This window comes from Pseudoliparis swirei, chromosome 14, assembly GCF_029220125.1.
Source record: "Pseudoliparis swirei isolate HS2019 ecotype Mariana Trench chromosome 14, NWPU_hadal_v1, whole genome shotgun sequence".
Lineage (NCBI taxonomy): Eukaryota > Metazoa > Chordata > Actinopteri > Perciformes > Liparidae > Pseudoliparis > Pseudoliparis swirei.
Window position 1 is genome coordinate 1,613,426 of NC_079401.1, and position 27,609 is coordinate 1,641,034.

General features: G+C 50.7%; 2 protein-coding genes and 1 long non-coding RNA gene across 3 annotated transcripts; 1 reads left to right on the forward strand and 2 right to left on the reverse strand.

Annotated features, from left to right (window-relative positions):
- Window positions 1-22,268, reverse strand: LOC130204788 (plakophilin-4-like). The gene is made up of 12 exons (XM_056431754.1): window positions 22,191-22,268; window positions 21,488-21,647; window positions 20,379-20,566; window positions 8,934-9,046; window positions 6,319-6,353; window positions 5,839-5,943; window positions 5,363-5,517; window positions 3,536-3,956; window positions 1,339-1,509; window positions 545-746; window positions 329-461; window positions 1-207 (listed from the first exon to the last, which is right to left on the reverse strand). Exons 1-12 carry the CDS (start codon window positions 22,266-22,268, stop codon window positions 181-183), a joined length of 1,788 nt encoding a protein of 595 aa, XP_056287729.1. The 3' UTR covers window positions 1-180.
- On the forward strand, window positions 11,698-12,233 carry LOC130204591 (uncharacterized). Its single transcript, XR_008833723.1, has 2 exons — window positions 11,698-12,065; window positions 12,198-12,233. It is a non-coding gene; the product is annotated as an uncharacterized LOC130204591 (long non-coding RNA).
- Window positions 22,178-27,502, reverse strand: c14h7orf57 (chromosome 14 C7orf57 homolog). Its single transcript, XM_056431567.1, has 8 exons — window positions 27,375-27,502; window positions 26,421-26,514; window positions 26,152-26,325; window positions 25,463-25,550; window positions 24,978-25,101; window positions 24,251-24,315; window positions 24,067-24,173; window positions 22,178-23,979 (listed from the first exon to the last, which is right to left on the reverse strand). The coding sequence occupies exons 2-8, from the start codon at window positions 26,476-26,478 to the stop codon at window positions 23,921-23,923; spliced, it is 675 nt and encodes a 224-aa protein (XP_056287542.1). The 5' UTR covers window positions 26,479-26,514; window positions 27,375-27,502; the 3' UTR covers window positions 22,178-23,920.
- Between the last annotated feature and the right edge of the window lie 107 nt (window positions 27,503-27,609).

Below are 27,609 nucleotides of genomic sequence, written 5' to 3' on the forward strand. Positions count from 1 at the left end.
AAATAATCCGGCCTCCAGAGAGCGGTCGACGCTCGCCGCTTCCCTCCGATTCAAAAGCGTCACCGTGAACATTCGTTTCTGGCAATAAAAAAAAGCTCCCCGCCAAACCAAACGCCACCGAAGTTATTTATTGCACGGGAAGCAGAGCGGGCGGCGGCGTGTTTTTGGCACCCACGTTCCTTAAAGTTTCGTGGGGAGCAGATGGCGCTGAACAGGTTGGCAGCGAAAAGAAGAAGAAAAATCACATTTCAAACCCTGCGATCTGAGAATAAACTGCAGACACGACGGGAGCGACGAAGGCCTTTTAAAGGGGCGGCGCCTTCCTCACCTCCACCTTGACCCGGTTGTCTCCGTAACACAGGTGCTGCAGGTAGGCGGCGGCGTTGGCCTGGACGGAGGGGAAGTGGTGCTGCAGCATGTGGATGACCTCCAGCAGCTCGGGGTCGCGCCAAGCAAACTCCCTGAGGTCAAAACACAGCAGAAAGGTCACCACTTAGCCGAGGTCACATGGACTCAATGGACAGGTGTGTGTGTGTGTGAGCACCTGGGGTCCTTGTGGATGCTCTCGATGGACGGCGTGCGCGTGGCTGCCCGCTCCACCAGGCCAGAGTGCCGGTGGGAGAAGACGGGCTCGCCGGAGACCCCGTAGGCGTCGACGTACAGCGCCGCGGTGCTCAGCCCGTAGCCGCTCCGTTGGTACGGCAACGAGCCGCATTGGCTGGCGGCCCGAGGGAGGGTCCCCATACCTGAGGGAAGGAGGCGAGGAGACTTGAGAAGGAAAGCAGGGTCGAGAGCATGAATACATGCGGGGTCACAGGGAGAGGAAATACTGCAGCGCCTCAAACACAAACATGTGGAAAGCTAAACGACTAAAATGTTATTTAAAGTCCTTTGAGCTTTAAATCCTTCTGCAAAAGCTTCAAATAGGAAGCAGCCGAGGACGAGAAAAGGTTTCAGTCCAATTAAGTTCTGACCTCGGGGAGCGACAACAACTTCTACATTTTCCTTTTAACAGATTTTTAGAGAAATAATCCTCTGAGCTGATGTGAGTCCGGCTGCTCAACCAGGGGGTCGAGGCCCCCGAGGGGGACCGCGATGAGAAAACATCGGTCGTTTGAATAATTTAATCCAAAATTCTTTGCAATGTTTCAGAATATTATTTCAGTTTTTACAACATTTCCAGCTGCGCCTCTTGTTCCTAAAGAGTATTTATGATAGTTTTACTGCTATTGCCTTTAATATTCCAGTTTCCTAGCACTTTGTTTCCATAAGGATATTAAATATTATCAGTTTAAAAAGGATCCGATGAGCAGATCTGGAGTGCGTCAGCTGCAGTACCTGTGCTGGCCCTGTAGAGGGAGCCCTGGGGGTCGTGGGTGGGGCTGTGGAACAGGGGGCTGTGGAAGGAGCGCTCGTCGAACACGGGCGTCATGTGGCAGTCGGGGGACAACGCGGCCCCAAGCTCGGGGGCCCCCTGCCCCGAGTGGCCGGCGTAGGAACTGTGAAGCCCTGCAAAGAACAACAAAACCTATTTAGACATTTTATTAAAACAGTTTAGAAACTTGATAACAATCTGGCTTTGAGGTCACTGCAAATATTGTTATATTAATGTTGATTTAAGGGTCTTAAACCTCTTACATTTACCTCATTAATCATCATTGCGTGGCCATTTATACCCAAATAAAACACATTCTGCAGAAGCTGCGTAATAACTGTACGATGAAAGTCTGTCACTCATAGGTGAGGCCACACACACACACAACACCTACACTGTGGATGTCATAAAGACACACACACACACACACTCTCTCAGAGTCTGCTGCAGGCCTCAAACTCACGGCGCAGAGCGGTTCTCCATCCTCCAATCTGAGCTCAGATCAGTTCAAAGAGCGCTCCAATTATAACGAGGCCTTAGGGCACCGCGGGGGAGGGGGGTGATGAAGAGCTTGCGATGAAGAGGAGCCATTTGCTATGCAGCTCTTTACATAAGACATCTCCTATCGCGAGGTTACGCTCCTTCAGGACAGTAACAGTGCATTTATCTGGAGCTTGGGTTGGGATGTCTCTTTCTGGAGGGACGCCAACAGGAAGGTGACCAAGGTCACGGGGGTCAACATGGAGGTTGTCTTGGTCAAGTTTGAGGTAAACTCCACATGTGATGGAGATTATTACACAACGTTGCACATGTTACACAATAAGAAGATCATCTCTCACTAAACTACGCGCCCGCTGATCGGTAACAGCCTAATCTGGTGTTTCCCTCCATTGCTCATCTCGCTCGTGTAATCTGGGATTATGTTGTTATGCATGATAACTGGGACGAGGACTGAGGCAACGCACTGAGCCACTTAGCATCACGCAGAGAGAGAATCAGAGGCTTTTAGTTCACTGACTCGGCCTCACACACACACACACACTTCCTTTCCAGCACATGCACAAACACAACAGCCTACACAAAAGCATCGTATGAAAACGATCGCCTCGCGGTGCAGTCAGCTGATAATCACCCGTGATAGAAGCCCCCCCCCCTAAATGTGGGTCAGTGGGCGGGGCTTAGAGTGACGGGCAGGTCGGAGGAGTCAAGAGACGAGTTAGGAGGAGCTGCGGTAGATATTTTTTAAATGCCACGCCTATTTGTTTATTTTTTTCACAATGTTTAATGCATCTGGTTCAAAGCCAGTTAGAAAAAAGTGTAAATAAGAAATGTGAAACATTAGTTTCATGACTGAAGTGGTTATTTTAAGAAAAATAAGCAAATTAATTAGTAATCTTTAACTTGTTTTGCAGTATTATCATCATTTCGTTACAGTTTTATCAATAAAGCAATATATTAACAATAAATAATCTATATTTTCATTTAGAGCAGGGTCAACTATTAAGGTGAAACATGCTTCTTGATGCTTCCTCTCTTTAAAGTGGAAATCTGTCTAATTGATGCAGATATTTACACCTATACTCTTTTCATAATTACAACATATGTTCCTGTAATTACGAATTATTTTCTCATAATTACAGTTTAAATGTAATTATGAGGTCAGAACATAATCATGAGGACTTAAAGTAATTATTAAGGTTATTTTCTTGCCTTCAGAGTATGACGTGAGCAGGTGGAGGCCGGACTCACCTATGAGGCTGTAGCCTCAGAGTATGACGTGAGCAGGTGGAGGCCGGACTCACCTATGAGGCTGTAGCCTCAGTGTATGACGTGAGCAGGTGGAGGCCGGACTCACCTATGAGGCTGTAGCCTCAGTGTATGACGTGAGCAGGTGGAGGCCGGACTCACCTATGAGGCTGTAGCCTCAGTGTATGACGTGAGGTGGAGGCCGGACTCACCTATGAGGCTGTAGCCTCAGTGTATGACGTGAGCAGGTGGAGGCCGGACTCACCTGTGAGGCTGTAGCCTCAGAATGACGTGAGGTGGAGGCCGGACTCACCTATGAGGCTGTAGCCTCAGTGTATGACGTGAGCAGGTGGAGGCCGGACTCACCTATGAGGCTGTAGCCTCAGAATGACGTGAGGTGGAGGCCGGACTCACCTATGAGGCTGTCGGGGCGGGGCAGCGCGCTCCTCTGATACAGCCCGTACGGGTCGGCTCCGTAGGCCAGCGGCTGGCTCTGCCGGGGCAGCGTGGAGCCGTAGTGCTGCGGCACTGCCGTCATCCCCGAGCGCAGCGGGGACCCCGTCAGACACCGCCCCTCCACCAGGGACAGGGTGGAGCCCAGGCGCCCGCCCCCCAGCATCAGGCCGCCGTCGGCCGGGGAGCTCGGCGAGGGGCAGGACAGCGGCATGGCAGAGAACACGGCGGCCAGAGGTTTGGGCTCCGACAGCACGGGGGAGTCGTAGGTGCTGCCCTGGGACGTCCGGAGGGAGATGCGGGAGGGAGAGACGGCGCCGCAGCCGGGAGACTGGCTCCTGGAGGGGAGGGAGGACATGCGCCGCAGCACCCGGCCGGACACCTGGGAGCGAGAGAGCCGGGAGACAGGAGGTAGCGAGGAAACGGTTTGATTCTCTTCAGGTCAAAAATATCAGTTTTTTAGAAGTTCTTCGAATTATTTTCTGATTATTGGATACAAAACAAATTTATAATATTTTACCAAACAATAGATAAATATATTACAATATATATATATATGTATATATAACAAATATGTATATTTAAAAAATATATATTACCAACAAAAAAATATAGATATATATATAAATATATTACAAAACATATTTTTTTATTTTCGGTAACAATTAAATATAAGAACTGAAAAAAAATCAAAATCAAATCTTAAAGCTTTTTTATTTTGCATCCTGCATATATCTGCAGCACACGTTTTAAAGTTCAGGATTCCCCTCAAGGGACAGATTGTAGACAAGAAGCGTCGCCGGGTCTCTGGGGGGCCAGAAGTAGCGTGGGCGGCGTGGGCTGCAGCAGGGCCGCAAAAAAAGGGCTTGGAGGGACTCCATCATGTCCTGGAAAAGTCTGTCATGGTGGACACCGAGAGCCTGACGGGGGGAGCCGGAGTCGGCTGAGTCCATGTCGGAAAAAACTGTCACACGAGGCCGAGGAACACGTGGGAAGTGCTAAAACAATCTGGCCAGAACAAGGAGGACACCACATCGAAAACACAGGGACATACAGGTGTAAACAATGAGGGCGGGGCTTGCAATCACACAGGAGGTAGAGGAGTGGCTGAGGGCAGGTGAAGGGAATTAACCAATCAGGGACAGGGAATACCATCACAGGGAGACAGAGGACACCAGAGACAAGGACTTCAAAATAAAACAGGAAACAAGACACCAATACCCGACCGCGACAGATGAAGGGCGTCATCACACTCAGTAGTGTGTCGGCTGAGCTCTGCGAATCTTCTCGAGGAAGATTTGCCAGAACTTTTCATAATCGTGGTGGCAAACGTTTACTTTTCTTCCTTATTACCAACATGTAAAAAATGTCTCTGAATTTGACTCGGCCAACGCGGATCGATCTGAGGCGCCTTGATCCGTCAGCCTCAAACGCCTCGGAGGGAAATTAAGAGCCGAGCCGTGTGAGCCCGCCAGGAGAGGCTGCTGGGTTTGGAATAAATCAGGAGGAACAATTGAAACCGGATCACTCGTATCTGTCATTCCTGCTTCTGCTTCCCGCGGAGAGCATTTCATTATGAGCCACGATGAAGGGGCGCTATGGTTCTGTCGGAGAACTCATTTTAAAAGGTACAATCTGAGTTGATTTGAAAGGTTTAGCTGAAGTCCATGACTGTAATTATTGAGTCATTTCTCTGGGGATGGAGAGTATTAAACATGCAAATGCCAACCTGAAACATGTGAGAGGTAGAGCACTCAGCACGAGGTTCAATCAAGAGGCTCCTCCTACCTGCCCGGAGGCTTGGCCCTCTGCCCTCGGGCTCCTCGATACGGAGGCCCGGGGCTCCGAGCGCACCACGTTCTGGTTGCTGTAGTAGCTGACGCTGCTGTCCTGGTAGCCGCTGTCCGAATACGAGGTCATGTGGGCCGAGTGGCCTCCCGAGCCTGAGAGGAAACGAAAGGGGAGGAGGTGAGGAGACACTGAGGAAAGGAGCATGAAACCCAGGCAGTTGCATTTTTATCTCACTCGGCGTTGAACTTGTTAAAAGGCCTTTCCTCTATGGATGAATGGGGCGTGGCCATCTGCACTAAGCCTCCACGCCGCTCCTGGATCTATCTGCATGGCCTACTCTGAGGATATTGTAAGAAGAAGGAGGCTGATCCATCCTCCCTGAAGGACTCTCAGGGTTCACTTCAGGCCTTTTTTTCTCCTCATGCATGCAACGTCTTTGTCCTCCACCCCCGGCTGCAGTATCGGACCCTCACTGTCATGCAGGGAGGCGCGGTCCGGCTCGGGCATGAAGAGTCCCTCCTCCGCCTCCAGGTGACGTCCGGACGCCTGCAGCACGCCGCCCAGCGACTCGCCGCCGCCTGTCAAACGCACACGAGAACCTTCTCAATGAACACACATTGCACGCATCCATTCTTTGCACACAGAAACACTAACGGGGCCGACGGTGAGGAACGAGCCGACAGGAGAGTCAATGGATCCGTTGATATTCTGGAGGAAACATTGAGCTTCGTTCTGCTTCACCGGCGCCGCTGCATTCTGGGAACTTCCAGCCCTTCGACATCTGGAAAAGTGCTTTCTTTATGAGGCTGAGAGGGTCGTGGATCTGACTGTAAGCTGAGGGGACCGTCTGTTTGCAGGGTGAGATGGAGACGCTTCACATCCCCCCTGCAGCGGCCACCTTTCTGTCACCTTGTCTTAAGCTTAAAAAAGGTTGAAAGGTGAGAACTCCGTACCTGCAGACCTCCATGCAAACGACTTCTCGGAGGAGCTTCAGCAGCAGAGAGGATAGGAGGTGGAGAGAGGAGGTAAAGAGAGGAGGAGGAGAGAGGAGGTAAAGAGAGGAGGTGGAGAGAGGAGGGCGAGAGAGGAGGTGGAGAGAGGAGGGCGAGAGAGGAGGTGGAGAGAGGAGGTGGAGAGAGGAGGTAAAGAGAGGAGGAGAGAGGAGGTGGAGAGAGGAGGTAAAGAGAGGAGGAGGAGAGAGGAGGAGGTAGCGAGGAGGAGGAGAGGAGGTAAAGAGGAGGAGGTGGAGAGAGGAGGTAAAGAGAGGAGGTGGAGAGAGGAGGTAAAGAGAGGAGGAGGAGAGAGGAGGTAAAGAGAGGAGGTGGAGAGAGGAGGTAAAGAGAGGAGGAGGAGAGAGGAGGTAAAGAGAGGAGGTGGAGAGAGGAGGTAAAGAGAGGAGGTGGAGAGAGGAGGTAAAGCGAGGAGGTAAAGAGAGGAGGTGGAGAGAGGAGGTAAAGAGAGGAGGTGGAGAGAGGAGGTAAAGAGAGGAGGTGGAGAGAGGAGGTAATGAGAGGAGGAGGAGAGAGGAGGTAAAGAGAGGAGGAGGAGAGAGGAGAGGAGGTGTAGAGGAGGTAGAGAGGAGGTGTAGAGGAGGTAGAGAGGAGGTGGAGAGGAGGTAAAGAGAGGAGGTAAAGAGAGGAGGAGGAGAGAGGAGGTAAAGAGGAGGTGGAGAGAGGAGGTAAAGAGAGGAGGTGGAGAGAGGAGGTAAAGAGAGGAGGTAAAGAGAGGAGGTGGAGAGAGGAGGTAAAGAGAGGAGGTGGAGAGAGGAGTTGGATAGAGAAGGTAAAGAGAGGAGGTGGAGAGGAGGTAGAGAGGAGGTGGAGAGGAGGTAGAGAGGAGGTGGAGAGGAGGTGGAGAGGAGGTGTAGAGGAGGTAGAGAGGAGGTGTAGAGGAGGTGTAGAGGAGGTGGAGAGAGGAGGTAATGAGAGGAGGAGGAGAGAGGAGGTAAAGAGAGGAGGAGGAGAGAGGAGGTAAAGAGGAGGTGGAGAGAGGAGGTAAAGAGAGGAGGTGGAGAGAGGAGGTAAAGAGAGGAGGAGGAGAGAGGAGGTGGAGAGAGGAGGTAATGAGAGGAGGAGGAGAGAGGAGGTAAAGAGAGGAGGTGGAGAGAGAAGAAAGCACAATCAGAGTCCCGGCTGAACCATTTAGATTCAATCAGTCCAGGAAGAAGAAGTGTATGTATATACAGGACTGTCTCAGAAAATTAGAATATTGTGATAAAGTTCTTTATTTTCTGTAATGCAATTAAAAAAACAAAAATGTCATGCATTCTGGATTCATTACAAATCAACTGAAATATTGCAAGCCTTTTATTCTTTTAATATTGCTGATTATGGCTTACAGCTTAAGAAAACTCAAATATCCTATCTCTAAATATTAGAATATCATGAAAAAGTATACTAGTAGGGTATTAAACAAATCACTTGAATCGTCTAATTAACTCGAAACACCTGGAAACACATTTTCAAATGTTTGATTTTGTTTTGCTGTTATAAATCTTTTTTTAACTTGGTCTGAGGAAATATTCAAATTTTATGAGATAGGATTTTAGAGTTTTCTTAAGCTGTAAGCCATAATCAGCAATATTAAAAGAATAAAAGGCTTGCAATATTTCAGTTGATTTGTAATGAATCCAGAATGCATGACATTTTTGTTTTTTTAATTGCATTACAGAAAATAAAGAACTTTATCACAATATTCTAATTTTCTGAGACAGTCCTGTATATACATTTATATATATACAAATAAATTTATATATATATATATAAATTTATATATATATATATGTATATAAATTAATATGTATATATAGACATATAAATATATATATATATATAAATACATTTATATATATATATATATATAAATACATTTATATATATATATATAAATTAATATGTATATATAGACATATATATATATATATATCTCAGGAAACTTTGTCCTCCAAAACATTTCATCTATACGATGAATTGGAAGGGAGTGAAACGTGTCAGTGTGAATTTCAATTTACTTTTTCAAATTGCTAACAAATGAGAGTCAGTTGACCCCAGCTGGGGGTCACGGCCAGACACAACACACACACACACACACACACACACACCGTTATCTGGGCTGGGAACACGATTAACATACAAAAATAAAGTTATCTGCAAGATTACGACCAAAATCAAAAGGAATGGTGACTCTGGTTATTCAACATGTTGAGACATCTTCAGAGAGAAGACGAGTATCACTCTGCTGTGTTTTTACAGGCCTGATTTACAGCCCATAATATATAAACTAATGTGTTTAATGCATTTGGAGATGACGGTAAGTGCATCTGAAAGGACAGACTAACACTTAAAGATAATAAGATCTTTATAACCTTTTTAAAGCCTTTTATCAGAAGTTTACAGTGTGATTAACTGCTCAAAGGACAAAATATATCAAATCCAGCATAAAATCAGATTTTTATGAACTACAAGATGAGGTGACGCCAAATAAATCTTCTCTCTTTCATTTTTCTCTTATTAAAGGAGATGCATCATTCGGCGCTCGGCGCCCAACACGTGTTCACGTCGCGCTCTACCTGCTGCTGTCTCCCGCCGGCGACTCGGCTCCCAGCATGCACCTCTCCAGCTGGCTGGCCACGATCTGCCGCTCCTCTTCCAGCTCCCGAGTCAGCCGCTCAAACTGGAGCTCCTGCGGGGAGGAAGACCACGTGACCGTCAGAGCTCCACGGCCATCCAAGCCTCTTTTTAATAAAGAACCGGTTAGAATTAAAACTAAAAACCATTCTGCATTTAAAAAGACTAAAACGACGCCCAGGACCCCTCTTATAATTCAATAATCATAAAGAGGATATTTGATGTTTCCTCGGGTGAAGATAATTACATTTTAAACGTATCCATCTCCACTACGCGTGACATTTGGACATTTAAATGAACTTTTTGCCAATCCTGACGACCCGAACACCGCGACGCTGAAACGTGGCGTGCGAATACGAACTCCCAAGATCTGGGAGGGATCTGATGCCTTGCTCGAGGGTGAAAGGGAAAAGCTGTGAGGTCACCTTCACACCTGGAGTCTGGCTCATTTAGCCTGGATTAAACTAATGGGCCGGTACCTGTAGTCCTGCACCATTTGTTTAGAGCACTCAAAGACCTTTTGGGGATCTGGGGTCCATGCCCACCGAGGAACTTGCATCCAAAATTATATTATATTATATGATATTATATTATATTAAATATGACTTTATTAACTCGCAGTGGAGACAGAAACAAATCAAAAGCAAGTAATATGAATAATAAATGGCAAAAGAAACAGTAAGAAAATCTACAATAACTGATTATATAATATATATACAGACAAAATAACTATAACTACACAAAGTTGTGCCCATGTAGGGAAGGTGTAAATTAAAATCCTCCTAAAAGCCTCCAGTTGATAATCCTTAAACTACAAAGGACGAGCATCCTTTCCTCCGCCGGGCCTCCTGATGAAAGCCCTCTGTATTTGGGTCAAGCTCTCATGTGACGCCGCCGCAGTGATTTATGGTTTCATCGTGTTGCTTATTTCCTCGTGACTTGAACACTAAAATGTGAGAGGAATAAACTGTGTTTAGCAGCATCGTGACGCCGGCTCGGAGACTTTAAAGACGAGGAGGTGGGCGACACGCAGAGATGAAGTGTTTATGTCGTTGCTGTTGGTCGCTTCTAGGACACCGCTGCAAGAATATATGGAAAAATGTTGATTTAATTGTGCAACGGTGGAGAAATACTTGCAGACTTTCTCAAGGTTTTCATCCCGAACATTTAATTCACCTTTGAAGAACTACAAATACCACACCATAAGATCAATGATAAAGAACTACACACATCACACCTTCCATCTACGAGTGTAAATGTCGAGCAGATCGACCTAATCCCAAAAGAAGAAGATTCAGGTGTCGTGTAAAGAGGCGTTCAGGGCCTGCTGGGACTTCCCAGATGGACGAGTCACATGTCTGACTCGTCATGTTCCCACCGTCCACGACGCGTTCACGACTTTCATATAGAAGTTTAAATGTCGATTAATCAGTGGTCCCCAACCTTTTTTGAGCCACGGACCGGTTCCGTGTCAGAAATAATTTTCACGGACCGGCAATATAAATGACGTAATACATATGACGTCATACAATTATACGAAGGGCATAAAGTGCCAAAACTACAACTCATCATTACGCCGAATTAGTGTGAGCCGTGCGCTTGTTGACCTGCAACGAGCCGCTGATGGAGACGGCGACACAGACGTTTGGTCCGCTGCTCCTAACAGAGTTCTGGTCGCTGTCATTAGAACACCGGCAGAGTTGTTGTGTGAAATGTCCCTTAAGGCCACCGTCATTTGCATCTCCAGCACATTTTTTTCTAGCTCGGACGGACTCGATTCACCGGGTGGGTTTGTTTACTAATGGGTTGCAGGTCTATTCTGTTGCAGTCGGGTCTTTTGTGGTTGGAGTACCGCTCAAACTCTTTGAAAAGCCTCTTCCACCCGGTCAACGTCTGAAACATGTAGAATGTTCTGCTGTTCACTCGCCCACACAGCAGCGACTTCATCGGCCAACTTGAAACCAGTTGTCATTTCCCTGAAGTGACAGAATTCATTGAGCAGGTTGAATCTGTTTGAAGATTCTTTGTCACTGAAATGTGCCGCCAGCAGAGGGTTCGGCGCGTGAGACTCGCCTGCAGCGATAAACCCGAACTTTAAGACTCCTGAACGCGGCTCAGACGTACACATGGGTGGATCCGGTCCTTTTTCAAAATAAAATATTTTTCCGACTGATTAAAAAAAAAAACATTTAAAACTTTATTTATTCACTTTTTTTCCGCGGCCCGGTTCCAACCAAGCCCGGGGTTTGGGGACCCCTGGATTAAATGACTCATTATAAAGCTTCACTGAGCCGACACGTACGTGTGTGTGTGTGTGTGTCGTGATTTTTTAACTGCAGTGATGGTTCCGTGTCCTCGTAATGTTTTGTATATGTTGTTGTTGTTGTTGTGTTTGTTTATGGACTCACGAGTCTGGAATACAATAGATATAATAGGATATAATAATAAATGACTGGATTATTAAATAACAATAAAATGTGATCAAACATGATGGAGAAAAAAACCTCAGAGGGGTTTATAAAGAGAGAGAAAAGGAAGAGAGAGAAAAGAAAGATGTGGGGAGAGAGAGAACATAATGATAAGTTGCATCTCTCCCTCTCTCCCTCCCTCTCTCCCCCCCCCCCCCCCTCTCTCTCTCTCCAGGGCGTCGTGGAGACGGGTCGGCAGCACACAGCGCTCCTTGTTTCCGGCCTCGTTGTTCTACGGCGGCCCTCGAGGGACAAGCCGAGCCGCGTGGCGCCCCGTGGCGTCTGGATCAATGCCGGCCTCGCACCACCTGTACCGAGTGTCTCTCTCTCTCTCTCTCTTATCAAGCGACACCACAGAGCTCTGCGTCTTGCGTCTTCCTCCGTGTTTCACCGCCGCCCGGCCGTCGGGTTTATCCGGCTGCACATCTGTGCTCTGCGTGAAATGTTTCAGCCTCGTTCTTGTAGAGTGTACCGCCGGCCACTAGAGGGCAGCGTCTAATTACCTGACCGGATATGTCACGCTGCCTTCCGTTAATGTCAGCGTCCATTTGAGTCTCGTCATTCATTCATTCCACCTCGAGGCGAGATGTTCATCCACTCATTCATGTGAGAACTGTTTACGTTATTAGTTAATGTGCATATACCGTATATCGTTATTTGTAGATGTGTATTACGTTATTTATGACATGCATAATTGTAATACGTTGTCAGCTCATCTTGCTGCACTGTCTGTTTCAGGGTGTCTTCATCTCTGTCATTAAACCCTTAAACTGACATTGAGGAGTGTGTTTCTTCATGAAGACACCATGGTCGTTGTTGGATGCCCTGCCCCCGGCTGCGAGTTTAAATCCGGAGACTTGTCTGAAGCACTTGTCGCTGCTCTATTGACAATTCATGGATTTAGCCACCAGCACGCAGCGCCTGTCATGGCCGCGCCCAGGCCCCAACCCTCGAGGCCCGAGACTCTATCGGCACAAGGTTGATGTGGGCGTGTCAATAGCGGTAGGGAACGTGTCCATCCGCCGTTGGAACGTATTCGCGCGGTTCAGGCATAGGGATGCCCAGGCCCCTTCCAGCTGTTTCAGTGCGCTGGGCCTTTACTTGGAGACAGCCTGTTGAAAGCCGTCCCGATGCCGCCTCGGACCCCTGCCAGACCTAATCACCGTCATGCGATCCTAGCTGTCATCCCTGTCGCTACATGTGTCCTGCGCCGAGCTACTTCAGCTACGCCAGGAAGCGACGAGACATTCCGCGTCGCTGCCAGAGTGCGGGTAAAGCAGAGACATGCGCATATAATGCGGTATGCGAGTGTGGTAGGGACGTGGACTATACCGACCACATTATCCGTGATGTTCTGCTAAGTGGCATCTATGACCCGGACATACGCCGCGAGACGCTTGGGACACCTGACATCCTGGTCAAACCAGTTAACGACGTTATTGCACTCGTCGAGAACAAAGAGATGGCCCGTAACGCTCTCCCGTCGTCCTCTCTGTCAGCCATGTCGTCATTCCAGCGCCTGAAGACGACTCCACAGACGAGCCCCGCCCCGGGCCCTGCGGATAGGGCTAAACGAGCCTCGTGCCCAGAATGTAAGGCGTCTTTAACGTCTTCACGGAGGGGCCTCGCGGTGGAATCCTAAGCCTCACCAGGTGTGCATCGGCTGCTACAGGGCCCGCCCGGCGACAGAGGCGCCAGCAGCCGTCACCCGACGGTCAACAGGCCGCCATGGAGTCGGAGCTGATCTCCCAGGTCTCATCGGTGCAAGCTGGAGCCCGCCCTGGCCTACGTCGCGGGAGCCATCGCCGACGCCGCGCCCCTACGTCGCATGGATGTGTCAACAGGCCTGCACTTATCAGACTCGAGCACCACATCTTCTCCAAGGGCGAATGGAGACGAGCCAGGCTGAGAGACCACCCCCGAGCATTAATTACCATCTCGGTGGACATGCCAGCCGGGCTGAGGGATGGCACCGGCAACCGGGGCTCGGCCGATGGAGCTCGGATATCCGCCGTCGCAGACACTGGCGCGCAGTCGGACCTCTGGTCTCTGGAGGAGTTCCTGGCCTGCGGTTTCGAGCGGGACGACCTGCGACCCGCTCCCCTATAGCCATCGAGGGAGCGTTCTTCGCTAGGCTCTCGACGACCTGCAGCGGGGGGCGTGTTACATCCTGCCGTTCCATGGTATATGTGAGCAGCTCAGTCCAGGCCATGTACCTCTCCTACGAGTCGTTGCTCAACCTCGGCCTCTTGCCCGTGAACTTCCCGTCGGACGACGTCGCAGGGGGGCCCAAGGACAGGCGTAGCCCTGACACGGCAGACCAGCCTTTGTCCGTCACTGCGACGAAGTCAACCTACGGCGGCTGCGTGGGCCAGGTGGCCCCAGGACGCCCAGTGCTCATGTCCTCAGCGCACGGCCCCCGCGCGCCCGCAGCACTGCCGTTCCTTGTCGCGGAGAACAACAACCGGATGAAAGGTTGGCTACTCGGGAGATATGCCTCGTCGACGTTCAACACGTGCCCCATCGGGCACTACCAAGCATGGAGGGACCGCCCATCGAGATGCACGTGGACCCCGCAGCCACGCCTAAGGCATGCCACACCGCGGCCACCGTGCCTCTACACTGGCAGCGGAGGGTCCACGATGACCTCCTGCGGGACGAAGCCCTTGGAGTCATTGAACGCGTGCCATATGGCGAGCCAGTTACGTGGTGCCATCGTATGGTAGTCACTCGGAAGCACGACGGTTCCCCCCGCAGGACCGTGGACCTCTCCCCCCTCAACAAGTTCTGCCTACGTGAGACCTTCGCCACTGAGTCCCCGTTCCACCTCGCACGCCGTGTCCCGAAGGGCACCTGGAAGACCGTCACGGACGCCTGGAACGGCTACCACAGTGTTCCCCTGCGGGAGTCGGATCGCCACCTCACCACCTTCATCACACCCTTCGGCCGGTGGCGCTACACCAGGGCACCACAAGGTTTCCTGTCATCAGGGGATGGCTACAACCGTCGGTTTGACGCCATCCTCTCGGACTTTGAACGCAAGGAACGTTGTGTGGATGACACCATCCACTATGACACCGACCTGGAGCAACACTGGTGGAGGACCATCGACTTCCTGACGCGTATCGGCCGGTCGGGCATCGTGTTGAACCCGGACAAGCTTCAGTTCGCAGAAAGGTGCGTCGATTTCGCTGGATTCAGGGTGTCGGAATCTACCATCGAACCGCTCCCAAAATACTTGGACGCTATCCGGGACTTCCCACCCCAGGCTCCACAACGGACATCAGGAGCTGGTTCGGCCTTGTCAACCAGGTGGCTAACTACGCCCAGTTGCGTGACACGATGGCTCCATTCAAGCCGTTCCTCAGCCCACGCTGTGCGTTCCTATGGTCCCCCGTTCTGGAGGAGGCTTTCCAGGCGTCCAAGCAAGCCATAATGGAGGCCATCCGTGAGGCGTGGAGATCTACGACATGCAGAAGCGTACCTGCCTCCGCCCTGACTGGTCCACGCGTGGCATTGGCTACTTCCTGCTCCAGCAACATTGCCACTGTGCCTCGGGCATTCCGGACTGCTGTCCAGGAGGATGGAGGATCACCCTCGCTGGGTCGCGTTTCCTATCCCCTGCGGAGCAGCGCTATCTGACCGTGGAAGGAGAGGCCCTAGCCGTGGCCTGGGGTCTGGAACAGGCGGTACTTTACCCAGGGGTCCGACAACCTCGTCGTGGTCACCGACCATAAGCCGTTAGTGAAAATCTTTGGCGACCGTACCCTGGATGAAATATCGAACTCGCGTCTGTTTAGACTCAAGCAGCGCACCCTCCCATGGCGCTTCGACATCGTGCACCTGCCTGGCAAGAGCAACTATGCCGCTGATGCTATGTCAAGGCATCCTTCCCCCTCGGGCTCGGCGAACAGCCTCTCACTGGGGCTGCAGAGCTGGCCTGACGCCGTGGAGTCAGCCCTCATGGCCTCCATCCATGACGGCGCACAGGAGCTCGGGCCGTCTCTTGGCCCCTCCTCGCACGGGAGACAGCGGCTGACGAATGCCTCAGCCACCTCCTCCAACTCATCGAGCAGGAGGGTGGGATTGACGTTAACGACCCTGCTCTGGCGAGTCTGTCATCGGTCTGTGAGTCCGTCTACGCGCAGGACGGCGTCCTGCTCTACCGGGACCGCGTCGTGGTTCCCCATCCCTCCGTGAGAGAGTCCTTGGCATCTCCATGCAGCTCATCAGGGACCTCTGCGATGGGGCAGCATGCCCGAGCTATAGTTTACTGGCCCGGGATGTCCGGGGACATTCAAGCCACCAGGGACGGGTGTGCAGACTGCAACCGCAATGCTCCGTCGCAGGCGGCTACACCCCCCCTGCCCTCCTCACCCCCGTCCACGCCATTCGAGGCGGTGTTTGCTGACTTCTTCGACTATGGGGCCGCCACTACCTAGCTGTCGGGATCGGCTCTCGGGCTGGGTAGAGGTCCTGAGCTCTGGCGGGTACTGCCCTGGCGGGCTCAGCTGGCCTGGTCCAACACCTCCGTTCGTTCTTCGCCACCTTCGCGTGCGGAGGAGCTCTCGAGCGACGGTGGTCCGGAATTCAAGGCGAGCCACACTGAGGACTTCCTCCGCTTATGGCACGTCAGACACCGTGTGTCTTCTGTTAGCTTTCCGCAGTCTAACGGGAGGGCAGAAGTGGCGGTTAAGACTGCTAAGCGCCTCCTGATGTCCAACACCGGCCCGTCGGGCAGCCTTGATCAGGACCGCTTCCTGCGTGCTATGCTGCAGCTGCGCAACACGCCTGACCCCGACTGCAACCTCTCGCCAGCGCAGATCATCTTCGGGCGCCCCTTCGTGGCTCGCTCTCCTTCGTGAACCGCCTCGAGAAGTTCTCGAACCCGCATATCCGCCTGCTATGGCGCGAGGCATGGGCGGCTAAGGAGGACGCCCTTCGGACCCGTATGTCCCGTACCACCGAGTCTCTGGGGACTCACTCAAGACCGCTCCGGCCATTGGCACTCGGCGAAAGAGTATTCCTCCAGAACCAGCAAGGCCCGAGCCCCCACAAATGGGACAGGTCAGGGATTGTGGTGGAGTCACTGAGCCACGACCAGTATCGGGTCAGGGTTGACGGTTCGGGACGTTTGACACTGCGCAACCGCCGGTTCCTCCGTGCCTACACGCCGGCCACACCCCACGCCCATCAGCAGTCGGCCGCGCCGCCGCCGCCCACTGCCCAGGAACATCGGCCCCCACCCATCCACCGGGCTGGGCTGCGCCCAGGTTGCTCAGCCGCCGGCCGACGGGCCCCGCGACTGGGCTGTGGGCGCTCCACCGGCGCCTGTTGATGAGGCGACCGCTGACCTCACCGTTCCTGCGGGTGCCGTCCTGGGCGCACCGCTCCCGGTGCCGCAGTCGCCACCGACGCTGCCCCAGCCTACTCGGCCGGGCGCGCGAGGAGGCCGCCTCACGTTCTGAGCCCGAGTCCGGCAGCTGGATACGGGATTTAGACCGTTAATCTATTCCGGCCTATAGCTTTCCGGTCTGGGGGGGATGTAGAGTGTACCGCCGGCCACTAGAGGGCAGCGTCTAATTACCTGACCGGATATGTCACGCTGCCTTCCGTTAATGTCAGCGTCCATTTGAGTCTCGTCATTCATCCATTCCACCTCGAGGCGAGATGTTCATCCACTCATTCATGTGAGAACTGTTTACGTTATTAGTTAATGTGCATATACCGTATATCGTTATTTGTAGATGTGTATTACGTTATTTATGACATGCATAATTGTAATACGTTGTCAGCTCATCTTGCTGCACTGTCTGTTTCAGGGTGTCTTCATCTCTGTCATTAAACCCTTAAACTGACATTGAGGAGTGTGTTTCTTCAGTTCTCATCTCACAGCAGGGGGCGAGTTCACGGCTTCAAGACAACGAGGAAGAAGAGGAAGAAGAGGCGGCGTCACGCTCTTCCAGGCCGGATTAGGTAATACGGAGACTGACAACGCAGAAACCAACATGTGAACCAACAGAGGAGCCGAACTCGCCTTCAACCGGCAGGACGTTGACATCGCAGTTCAATACAAATACAAATCGGCTATAAAGCCTCGTGCGGCGCATCGGAGGCCCTGGTGTCTCCTCCTGTCTCCTTTTTTTATTTTATTTTTTCTTTTAGAAGTTTATTTCAGGGACAACGTACAAAAAAACATTAGTCTCCGAAGAGAAAAGATGCATTGCACTAGGTTATAGCTTTTGCTATTTTACACCTCCAGTCCCTTGTACATACAATATAAAACAATACAAATAAAACATACAATGTAGAACAATACAATGAAATACGTACGATAACAATAAAATAGAAATAAAAAACCCCTTGTGTCTCCTTGTGTCTCCTGGTGTCTCCTCCTGACTCTTTCTGTCTCCTGGTGTCTCGTGGTGTCTCCTTGTGTCTCCTTCTGTCTCCTGGTGTCTCCTTGTGTCTCCTCCTGACTCTTTCTGTCTCCTTGTGTCTCCTCCTGACTCTTTCTGTCTCCTTGTGTCTCCTGGTGTCTCCTCCTGACTCTTTCTGTCTCCTTCTGTGTCCTTGTGTCTCCTTGTGTCTCCTTCTGTGTCCTTCTGTCTCCTTGTGTCTCCTTCTATGTCCTTCTGTCTCCTGTGTCCTGTCTCCTTGTGTCTCTTTCTGTCTCCTTGTGTCTCTCTCTGTGTCCTTCTGTGTCTTTCTGTCTCCTTGTGTCTCCTGTCTCTTTCTGTCTCCTTCTGTGTCCTTGTGTCTCCTTCTGTGTCCTTCTGTCTCCTGTCTCTTTCTGTCTTCTTCTGTCTCCTGTGTCTTTCTGTCTCCTGTCTCCTTCCAGAGGCTCTTAACAGTCTTACAGAGAGGAAACCAAACGCAGAGCGACACACGACGGACATGACGGCTTCCTGCTTCAGTTCTTGCCATCTCTCTCTCCCTCTTCTCGTCTCCTTCACAGAGATAGATTGAAGCGCTCTGGTCTCGTTGCCCTAAACGCCCCAGCAACACGCGGCGGCAGGTGGAGGTGAACTGGGTGAGGGAGTGAATGACTCTCTAATGCGTCTCATCGGGGTGACGTAGCCGGGGCTCGGTTGAACCCTGAGGTTCGGCCCATCAATCGCCCGCATCGACGTCTCGCTAAATTCCCAACGCACGTGGCGCTCCTGGAGCCGAACAGCTCCGATCAATCCGAGCACAGAGAGCGCTGACTTGGCCCAGTTGTCGTTGTTTTATTGAGCTTCTTTCTTTTCCCCCCTTCTCTATTCTGGGAGCGTTGTTTTTCGCTGAGCGTGCATGTTTTTCTTTTTCGGCAGCGTCGCAGTCAGAGGGACCGGGGGCTCGCCCGCCGGGCGCACAAGTCCTCAAAGAATGGAACATGAACCGGTGTTATGCCGTTAATTGACCCCCCGTTGTGTTCAAACCACCAGAGCTTGATTTCATATCGTCTAGAATATGTGTTGCATTTGCCCATTCATGCTTAAAGATAAGGCCAGTTAGCTTAGCGTAGCACAAAATCTGCCTCCGAGCTCTGAAGCTCAGTCACCAACGCGCTGCAGCTCGTTTATTAACCCCTACATAATGCCTCACGTGCAGAGCAGTCGCCGCGTGCTGCTCTGCAGTCGGAGGTCACTGTGTCTCTCGGTCTGAGGTCACGAGAAGCTTTCGGGATTCCGAGTCGCCAAATATCTCCACGTATTTCACCGGCTCGCGTCTATCGCTCTCCCGCTTTTAAACGTGCCGAAAGAGAGCCGAGTGGCTCTGATGGCTCCCGAGAGATTTCAGATGAAAAGTAAGAGCAGCTTCTCTCTTCTTGGCCATCGCGAGCCTTTAAATAGCAGCGCAGCCGGATTCAGAGTCACACTGAACATGGCCACCGTCCAGGCGTGATGAAGGCTCCCATGTCGACGGGATGCAAAGCAACATCGGAATAACAGCGGGGGAGAGGAGACAGACGGAGGCTGCATGCCTCACACTGCAGCTGCAACTCTCCCTGCATATGTAACACGGAGCTGAGCATCAAAGGGCCGCCAGACGGCTGATGGCAGCGGGAGCAGATCTGACTGTCGCTTCGCGTCAACGCTCGGCTCTCAAAATGTGCCGGCGAGGCATTAATGACCTCTCGCGTGATTTAAATGGAGGCACCAGGTGGAACTCGCACATCGCCGTGCAATATTTGGGGAGAAGCGTCAGTTCAGAGAGGAGCAGCCAACAGCAGCGTGTCTGGGATGTGTGAAAGGAAACGGGCACAAACATGACATCACCGTCAGCCGTTACACTCTTTGCATCCTTTTTGGGCTGCAGAGTCGTGGGAAGTCCTGGGAAATTATTATTAATAGTTTTAATAGAATTCGGGGTGCGCATTTCAGGAGGCTTCGGCACAGCATGGAGGCCCTTTGTAATAAAGTCTCATCTGGAGATAATCCTCGGGATTTAATACTTTAAAATCCAGTGAATCACAGACCTCTTTAGGCCCCCCCCCCCCCCCCCCCCGACCAGAATCAGAACACGGAAAGGCCTACTGGGTCCAGGCCGAGGGTCCATGCACCTGAGCCTGTATGAAGTGAGTATTAATAGATGCAAAAGGACCACAAAGGGATGCAAAATTATCAGAGAGATGCAGAATTACCAAAAAGAGACACAGAGCAACTATAGTGAGATGCAAAAGGGCCACAAAGAGATGCAAAACGAAACAAAATGACTACAGAGCGACAACAAACAGACCCAGAATACAAATAACTATAAGAGACACAAGCGCCTGCAAAGCGTCTGCAAAGAGGGTCTGCGAAGCGTCTGCAGAGCGGTCCTCAGAGAAGATATGAGCTATGAGGGCCACCAGCCACACAACGAGATCAAAGTGAATGAATGTGTGGAGGTGAGAGAATGAAGCGCACCCAGCAGCAAGCGGCTGCAGCCTCCTACCTGCTCTTTGACAGACGCCAGCAGGTTGGTGGTGGTGGTGATGGGCTGGAGGCCGTGAGCGCCCGGCCCCTCTCTGACCACCACGGGCCCTTCCCCCTCGGTGTCCCCCTCCTCCATCCTCCTCCTCCACCTCCTCCCTGCGATGTATAGTCCGGAGCCGGCTGGCTGCTGAGGCGCCCTCCCCGACTCTGCAGAAGGACGACAAGCCGGTAAGGATGTGGACAAAACAGCGACCCAAAACATCACAGCCGCGGCCCCTCTGGGGGCCGCAGCGTGGGTCAACATGCAGGTTTACAGAGATCATTGTGTTTCACCTGCGTTAACAATTCTGCAGGGACTCTATAAATATTGAATATAATACCCCATAGGGACTTAGTGTGGTTGTGATAGAGCGGGGGTATCAATTCCTGCAGGGATTCATAATATTATCATCACACTTTCCCATATTTATATTCTCCTGTATTCTTGTTTTTTTTTTAACCCTCACTGACAGATGTTTTCTATATGACCCCCTAGAAGCATCAGTTTTACCTTACAGGTTATGCGTTGCACGTGCAGGTGAGCATGCACAGAGGCATTTAGCGGCATGTCACGTTCATGATTCCATTTATTTATTTATTAATAAATCAAACGCCTCCAGCCTCTCTGCTGCAAATCCATCCCTCACACCACCCTCCGCTGGGCCAAGGACGAGGTCACACCGACTCACCGAACACCGGAGACCCCTCTCCTGTTCCCGCGCCTGGTCCACACACGAGCCGAGCCGCCTGTCAAGCGGCTGTCAGCGCGGACTCACCGGCCAGATGTGGCCGTCGGCAGCAGGCCACCGCTGGCTCGCCCGTCCCGTTACGCGTCCATCCTCCCGTGACAGCTGCTACATCCCGCACGCGCCGTCACGACTAAATAAACAAAAACAACACACAGCAGAAACAGTCCCGTGCGCGTGCACACGCTCCTCGCGCAGTATAGTGGCTTCCTTCTTCTTCTTCGTTCCTCTCGTGCAGGTTCCAATGCACCCGTCTGCCCCTGACGTCCGCGCGCGCGGCACCCAGTCGACCCGCCCACCAACACGCCCAGCAACTATTCACCGATCGGCCTCGTGACGTCACCATGCGGCTCTGGATCGGTTTCCTCTCCTCCCCGATACGGGGAATCGATCCCGCAGCCGATGCGAACGTCGTAACGCACGCGCGGCGGCGGCACGTCGCGGTGCACCGGGGAGACGCGGCGCGGCAGCTTCGTGCACGCGAGGAGAGGGAGGGTGGGAGCCTGCAGCGGGTAAAGTGCGTGCACGTGTGCGCGCGCGTGTTTCCTCCTCTACACGCACACACTGCTGTAGGCCTGAATGGTGCTGATGGGACCCACAGGGATGAGAACATGTACACGTGGGTCAGTGCCAATTATGCATGGGAGCACATTTTGTTTAATGAATTAAAATAAACCTACACAACACCTACAGGTCAGGTGAGCAGGAGGGTGGGTGTGTGTGAGTATGTGCGTCGTTAAATCCAAATAAATACAGTTCTATTCAATATGTGAAGGTCTGATAGTCAAGTCCAGTTCATATTGTGTGTGTGTGTGTCTCCTCCTTGGCAGGGTGGACAGGGCTTTTCTGTTTCCTTCCCCTATAAAGGTCGACCAAAAGCAACAGTAAGACAATAAATACACTCCATAAACAGGTTCATCAGTGTGAGATGCTGAATGTTCGTCTAATAAATGAGTTACATATCCCCTCGTCTTCACCAGGAGAACCTCCTTCCTGAGTCGTCCCATGTGGTGAAATAAACACAGGACACGGGTTCATGCACATGCCCATTTATTGAACTGATAACTGAGAGTCGGCGTGCAGCCGTCCAGAAGAGGCGGGTCGTACATCGAGTTGCGTGGCATGGATTTATCCCGCTGTGAGAACACCGGCGGGTCTCGTGTTTAGAAGCTGCCTTCGTCTCTTCGGGAACATTTACATTCAAAATGAACCGCTTGCAGATAAAATAAATTTTTAAAAAGCGATAAGACTCCAGGGACTCTGCCACGCTAAGCCACTACAGTAAACTGGGAACTCGCACCGCGACGACAGCTGGAACACAAACACTGAACCTGAACATCCAACGGCTCGTAAACAATAAACTATATAAAACAGATGAAGCGCTCGCCGACTAAATTAAATGCTGTGCGTCTCCAGCTGCGTGGAGATGAGTATGCACCATGACAACGCTGAACCGCCCAATAAAACATGAGGGAGGAGGAGTCATCCCGTCTCCCCCGTACCCAAAGACCCCTGAACCTACCACGAGGATTTAAAGGCAAATAAAACCGCCAACATTTCTTTTAGTAAAACAAAAAAGGTGTGAAAGTGCTTCAAAAGTTCTGCCGCGGTGTTCTAAAGGCCTTATTAATGCCGCGTTAATGGAATTTAAAACCCAGCGGAATTTAACTTCATAGTGACATCAATTAAATAAATGCATTCACGAGGCAGCGAATAGATGAAGAAAGTTTAGTAATACTGACAATAAAATAAACCGTTATATTAAATAGGTTACTGAGTAACATGCACGTTATTTCTGTTTTAAAAGAATCATTCCAGCAGCTTCCTCTCGATGAGTTTGAGAACATCTAAATCGACCTGCAGCGGGAACTCTCTCTAGAGACGGAGGTTTGTTGTGATCCGGCTGCGCACCAACACCAACACCAACAACTTCTCCTTCCGGTGTATAGAGTAAAAAAACAAAAAAACACTGTGGTTGGCACATCGAGAACTCACTTTTAAAAACTCGTCTGCCAGGGAACTAAGCGGGACTCCTCCGGTGTGCAGAACTTTATAATTCATATTTTATCTCATCTGCACTAGCAATGGGTTTAAAAAGGGACGCGGTAACACTGAGGGTCCAGGCGAGGCCGAGAGCTTCTGACCTGCTGTGGCATCAAACACATATCGACCTCCTGAGGATATGGATCTTGCATCCAAACTTCCTTTAGTTTTAAATATGAGGTATACATCTTCTAAAAGGGGATTTCAGACGATGCAGATAACATATTAGTGAGGGAGGAGCAGAGAAGGGAAACTTTTTGCAGAGCAGCAACCTAAAGAAGTTCATCTTTAGCCCGTTTGAACCCAAACGGACCCCGGCGGCCTCAGCTGCAGGTCGTCTGCACCTCAAAACACACACAGCTTTAGCTCCACTGTTGGGTTCAAGATCAAACCCAGAATCAGTCAGCCCCCCCCCCCCCACACACACACACACTAAGCACAACTCGTCTTTCAAATCGAGGAACGTCAATACGGAAAATATGAAAAAATACTGCGAGCACCAACACGTCAACTCAACCAGCGTGAACTCTTCATTTTTTACAAATTAAAGCAAATAAATAGGAGGACGGTACCGTTGCATAAACATGAGTACAAAACCTAACAGTCAGTGGATGTACAATAAATGCGTAGTGAATCCGAGAAAGGGGGGGGGGGGGTGTAGTAGTGTTGGTAGGTCTGTAGGAACCATGAACCAGAGTTAGGACGAACCCCCTTTGCCCCCGGAGCCAGAACTCTACTCCAGCTCCTCCACGTCCTCCGTCATGACGGTGCTGGTCTGTTCCGAGGTCACACCTGGAAGGGAAACACAAACATCAGCATCTGAGGAGTCAAACCAAAACCACGGAGCGGCCGACTCGTCCGTTCTCGACGTCGTCGTACTTGAGGCGTCGTCGTCGTCGTCGTGGGACTTCTTCTTCTTGTCCGCCACGTAGCCGTGACTCAGCAGCTTGGTCATGCTGACCGGGAGCTCCACCTTCTCTTGACACCTAGGAGGCCAGAGCAACGTCACGAGCGCGGCCACGCGATATTTACAACCCTTTTTCTTTTTAGCGTCGACACTCACGTCCTCTTGTACTTGCTGGTCAGGGACAGACCCTCCAGGTCACCGGCGACTCCGTCGGGAGACATCTGGGGACGGAAAGGTTATTCGCGGAGGACTCAACGACGGCTACGACACGAACGCGTCAGCCCCTCCGGCGAACGTGGGTCGTTCTGCAGAACCACGCGGATTCACTTCATCGACAAGTTAAACACGAAGTGGTGACGGAGCAAAAAGGATGGAGGGAGCGATTCATCATGCGATGGAAAAGGATAGAATAGACTGAAATGAGATGAACAAAAAGAGTCTGGATGCAAACAGCCAGGCGGATTTACATCCGACAGGGACCCCCCCACCCCCGAGTAAAATCGCCAAATGGTTCGTGCCGTTTACTGCAATTTTAATACTTTCCTATAAATAAGTGAGGAATATAAATATATAACATATATACTTATAATCAGGGTTCTTGTTTTATCCAGCTGAAAACAAGAACATTGCATATGAATGTTTTATCGGGTACCTTCAATACCTCTCTGTGTACTTACCTGAACTTTAATCAACATTTCCACCCAATCAAAGCACAGGAAGTGAAACCCAAATTAACTTGAACCAAACTGCAAATGTGACGATGGAGCAAAAAATTAGGTGAAAAAAAAAAAGAAATAGGGTAAGGGTGGTGGTAAAAATAAATAAGGATGGAAGACATGGACACGGTATAGACGTTTGGGGGTGACTAGTGGGGTCCATTCACCTCGTTATCGGGGGAAATTCTATCATCGCTTTCCCAGGTCGAACTGTTATCAGTCCCAAACGGTGCAGCCAGAAGCTGCTTGCTCGCCATCATCGCACTGTCGGGGGACGTTGCTTTGCTCCCGCTGTAAGCACAAAACCACGGTGATGGATACACGCTGGGAAATGACGGCTCATCACATTCTGCGAGACGCGGGCCGAGGTTCGCTTGGAGAGGGAGCGCGTCGGGCGGAGACGGGCGGAGACGGGCGGAGCGGCGGCTGGGAATGTCGTGCTTCGCCTCAACGACCCAGAGCGATGATGAAATACGTGCTCGGGTCGATCCACGTCGATCCCGGAGAAAGATGTTTTTGCTTCATATATATTTAACAATCACTGAGGCTGGAGAAGTATTTTTTATTTTAGGCTCCAGGTAAAAAGAAAAAAAGAAAAGGTGTGTTGGGACACGGACTTGTTGTTGGGGTTCTCGTTAGTGTCGGCTCTCACCCCTTCGACTCGGCCCCTCCGAACCAGGCGGGTGGGCTGTAGGCCTTCGTGGTCTGGCCCTCGGCATCACCATCATGACTCAGCAGTCCTGCAGGGGGCGACACGACGGGCGACGTGAAACACCGACGGCAAATTACGAAGCACTGAACTGTAGCTCACCTGTAGCGCACGGTGGGATAACTCACCTTCACGGCCTGAACGATTACACTCATGCAAAAACTGTTTCAAGTCATAATTATATGCTCCCATTTTCCAACTCCCTTTATTCCCCGCATGAAAGTGAATGCCATCTTCCTTCTTCTTTGGTAAGTAACTGTTGAGGAGATAATACGTGCACCAAACTTAACAAAAGCATGAATAAAAAAGCTGGAATTGGCAATTTCTCTAATGGAGTTTGGCACACAGGAGGAATCCCAGCTGACTGATAAAACATCAAACTTATCATTGTGCAAAACTAAAGACGTCTCGTGGGCCCCGAGAAAAACAGAGATGTTGCAGCTTTAAAAAAAACAAACGGCGGTTTGTTTCCAGATGAAAGTATTTTTGGAACTCCTCCTCTCACACCCGCTGCAGGATTTGCATCTCAAAGAGTTGAACGACAGTGAACCTCCTCGTGTTCGCGCTCTGCCTTTAGACCGCGTGAGGATCCGAGACGACGAGTCATCGCTTCTTAAAGCTCAAACCTTTACCTTTGTGACCGCCTCCCTTGGCGAGCTTGACGTACTCGGAGTCCGAGGCAAAGATCCCGACGCGCCTCCCGCTGCTCCGCTCCACCGGAGAGGTTTCATCGGCTGTCTGGGACAGACCCGGGATCTGGGAGGTCGGCCCAGACGCGTTGGTGGGCACGACGCCCGTCTTTATACCTGCAACACCTCAGAATTAAGCTCCGCCCAGTTGCTCTGCGGAGGATTCTAAGGCATCACACGTGACGGAGCCAGGAAACGCCGTCGCGTCTTACCGCCGGGCTTGGTCCTCCGATGGTTGGGGACTGCGGTACTCATTTCAGCTGAAGACATTTCACTATCCGACGACCACAGGGGATTCTTTAAAGTCTGTTTAACGGCAAGATTAAACATGACATGAATTCAAGGCCAACTCACGTATTCACAAGCGGATAAAATATGTCTTCAACCTAAATTTGTCAGCCAGTTTATTTCATTTTTTGTATCTGAACACGTTCAAAACTCAAAACATTACTTGTTGCACACACAATTTCTACTATTCAAGAGATTTCCATTTTTTTCCTTACTCATCTTCCACCAAAATGGAGGGAAGGCACAGTGGCCTAAACCCATTAAGAAAAACTGATATTTATTTTCAGATTTTATTTAATATTCAGCAGCTTCCGGCCGAATTTATCAAAATACAACAATAAAAGCATGACTAAAATATAGCAAGTCACGTTGGACCGTCATGCCGGTGGACTCGTGGCAAAGCAGCTCCACTCATCGATTGTTGTATTGGGGCCTGTTCTTGTTGCCCGACAGTGCGGCCCGCCCGCTCCTCCATCCACATGCAACCACGGAAATAACACGACCCTTCATGTGCATGTGAAACAATATATATTCTAATTATAATAACCAATAAAACGAGGTATATATATCTGTAAAACTCAATTTGATTTAAAAGTGAGCACACTTTGCAGAGGATGTAACGCTACGCATTGTATGTTGAGCACGCACGCAGCGCATTGCCTGGATACACAAGAAAAAACACAGATGAAGAGCCATATAATACGTTTCTTTTTAAAGCGGAATATTTTTAATTTAGCTAACAAAGCCATGCTAATATATGTAGCCACCTAACGCTAGCTAGATGCCGCAATGGATTTCCACCGCTAACCTCACTTCTCGCTACAATAATGCCAAGACATCTGACGTTAAAACTCGGTAAAAACGGACATATTACTTACATTCGAGAGTATTTTTGTTTTGGGGTTAATTACTGAGAGGTTTTAATGGATATAATCGGCGTTAGCTCCCTCCCTTTTTGCAGGCAAACGCTGGACCAAACGCTGGACCGAACGCACTTCCGGTGGCACCTGCTGCCGACTTCCGGTACGCTAATCAAAGATCGTGTAAATGTAACGAGGGCTGACGTGTTTTTTTTAGGATGTGATTTTTACCGTTTGTCAACCGCACGACGAT

Bases quoted from the DNA above. Each gene is read 5' to 3' on its own strand.
- c14h7orf57 (XM_056431567.1), bottom strand. From the start codon at position 26,478: ATGTCTTCAGCTGAAATGAGTACCGCAGTCCCCAACCATCGGAGGACC. The intron at 25,551-26,151 runs GTAAAGGTTTGA...CGCCCCCTGCAG, and splicing joins CAAGGGAGGCGGTCACAAAG to GACTGCTGAGTCATGATGGT. The intron at 24,316-24,977 runs GTGAATGGACCC...TTCCGTCCCCAG, and splicing joins GAATTTCCCCCGATAACGAG to ATGTCTCCCGACGGAGTCGC.
- LOC130204788 (XM_056431754.1), bottom strand. From the start codon at position 22,268: ATGCCACGCAACTCGATGTACGACCCGCCTCTTCTGGACGGCTGCACG. The intron at 1,510-3,535 runs GTGAGTCCGGCC...TGTTCTTTGCAG, and splicing joins CCGCCCCGACAGCCTCATAG to GGCTTCACAGTTCCTACGCC. The intron at 208-328 runs GTGAGGAAGGCG...CAACCTGTTCAG, and splicing joins ACAACCGGGTCAAGGTGGAG to CGCCATCTGCTCCCCACGAA.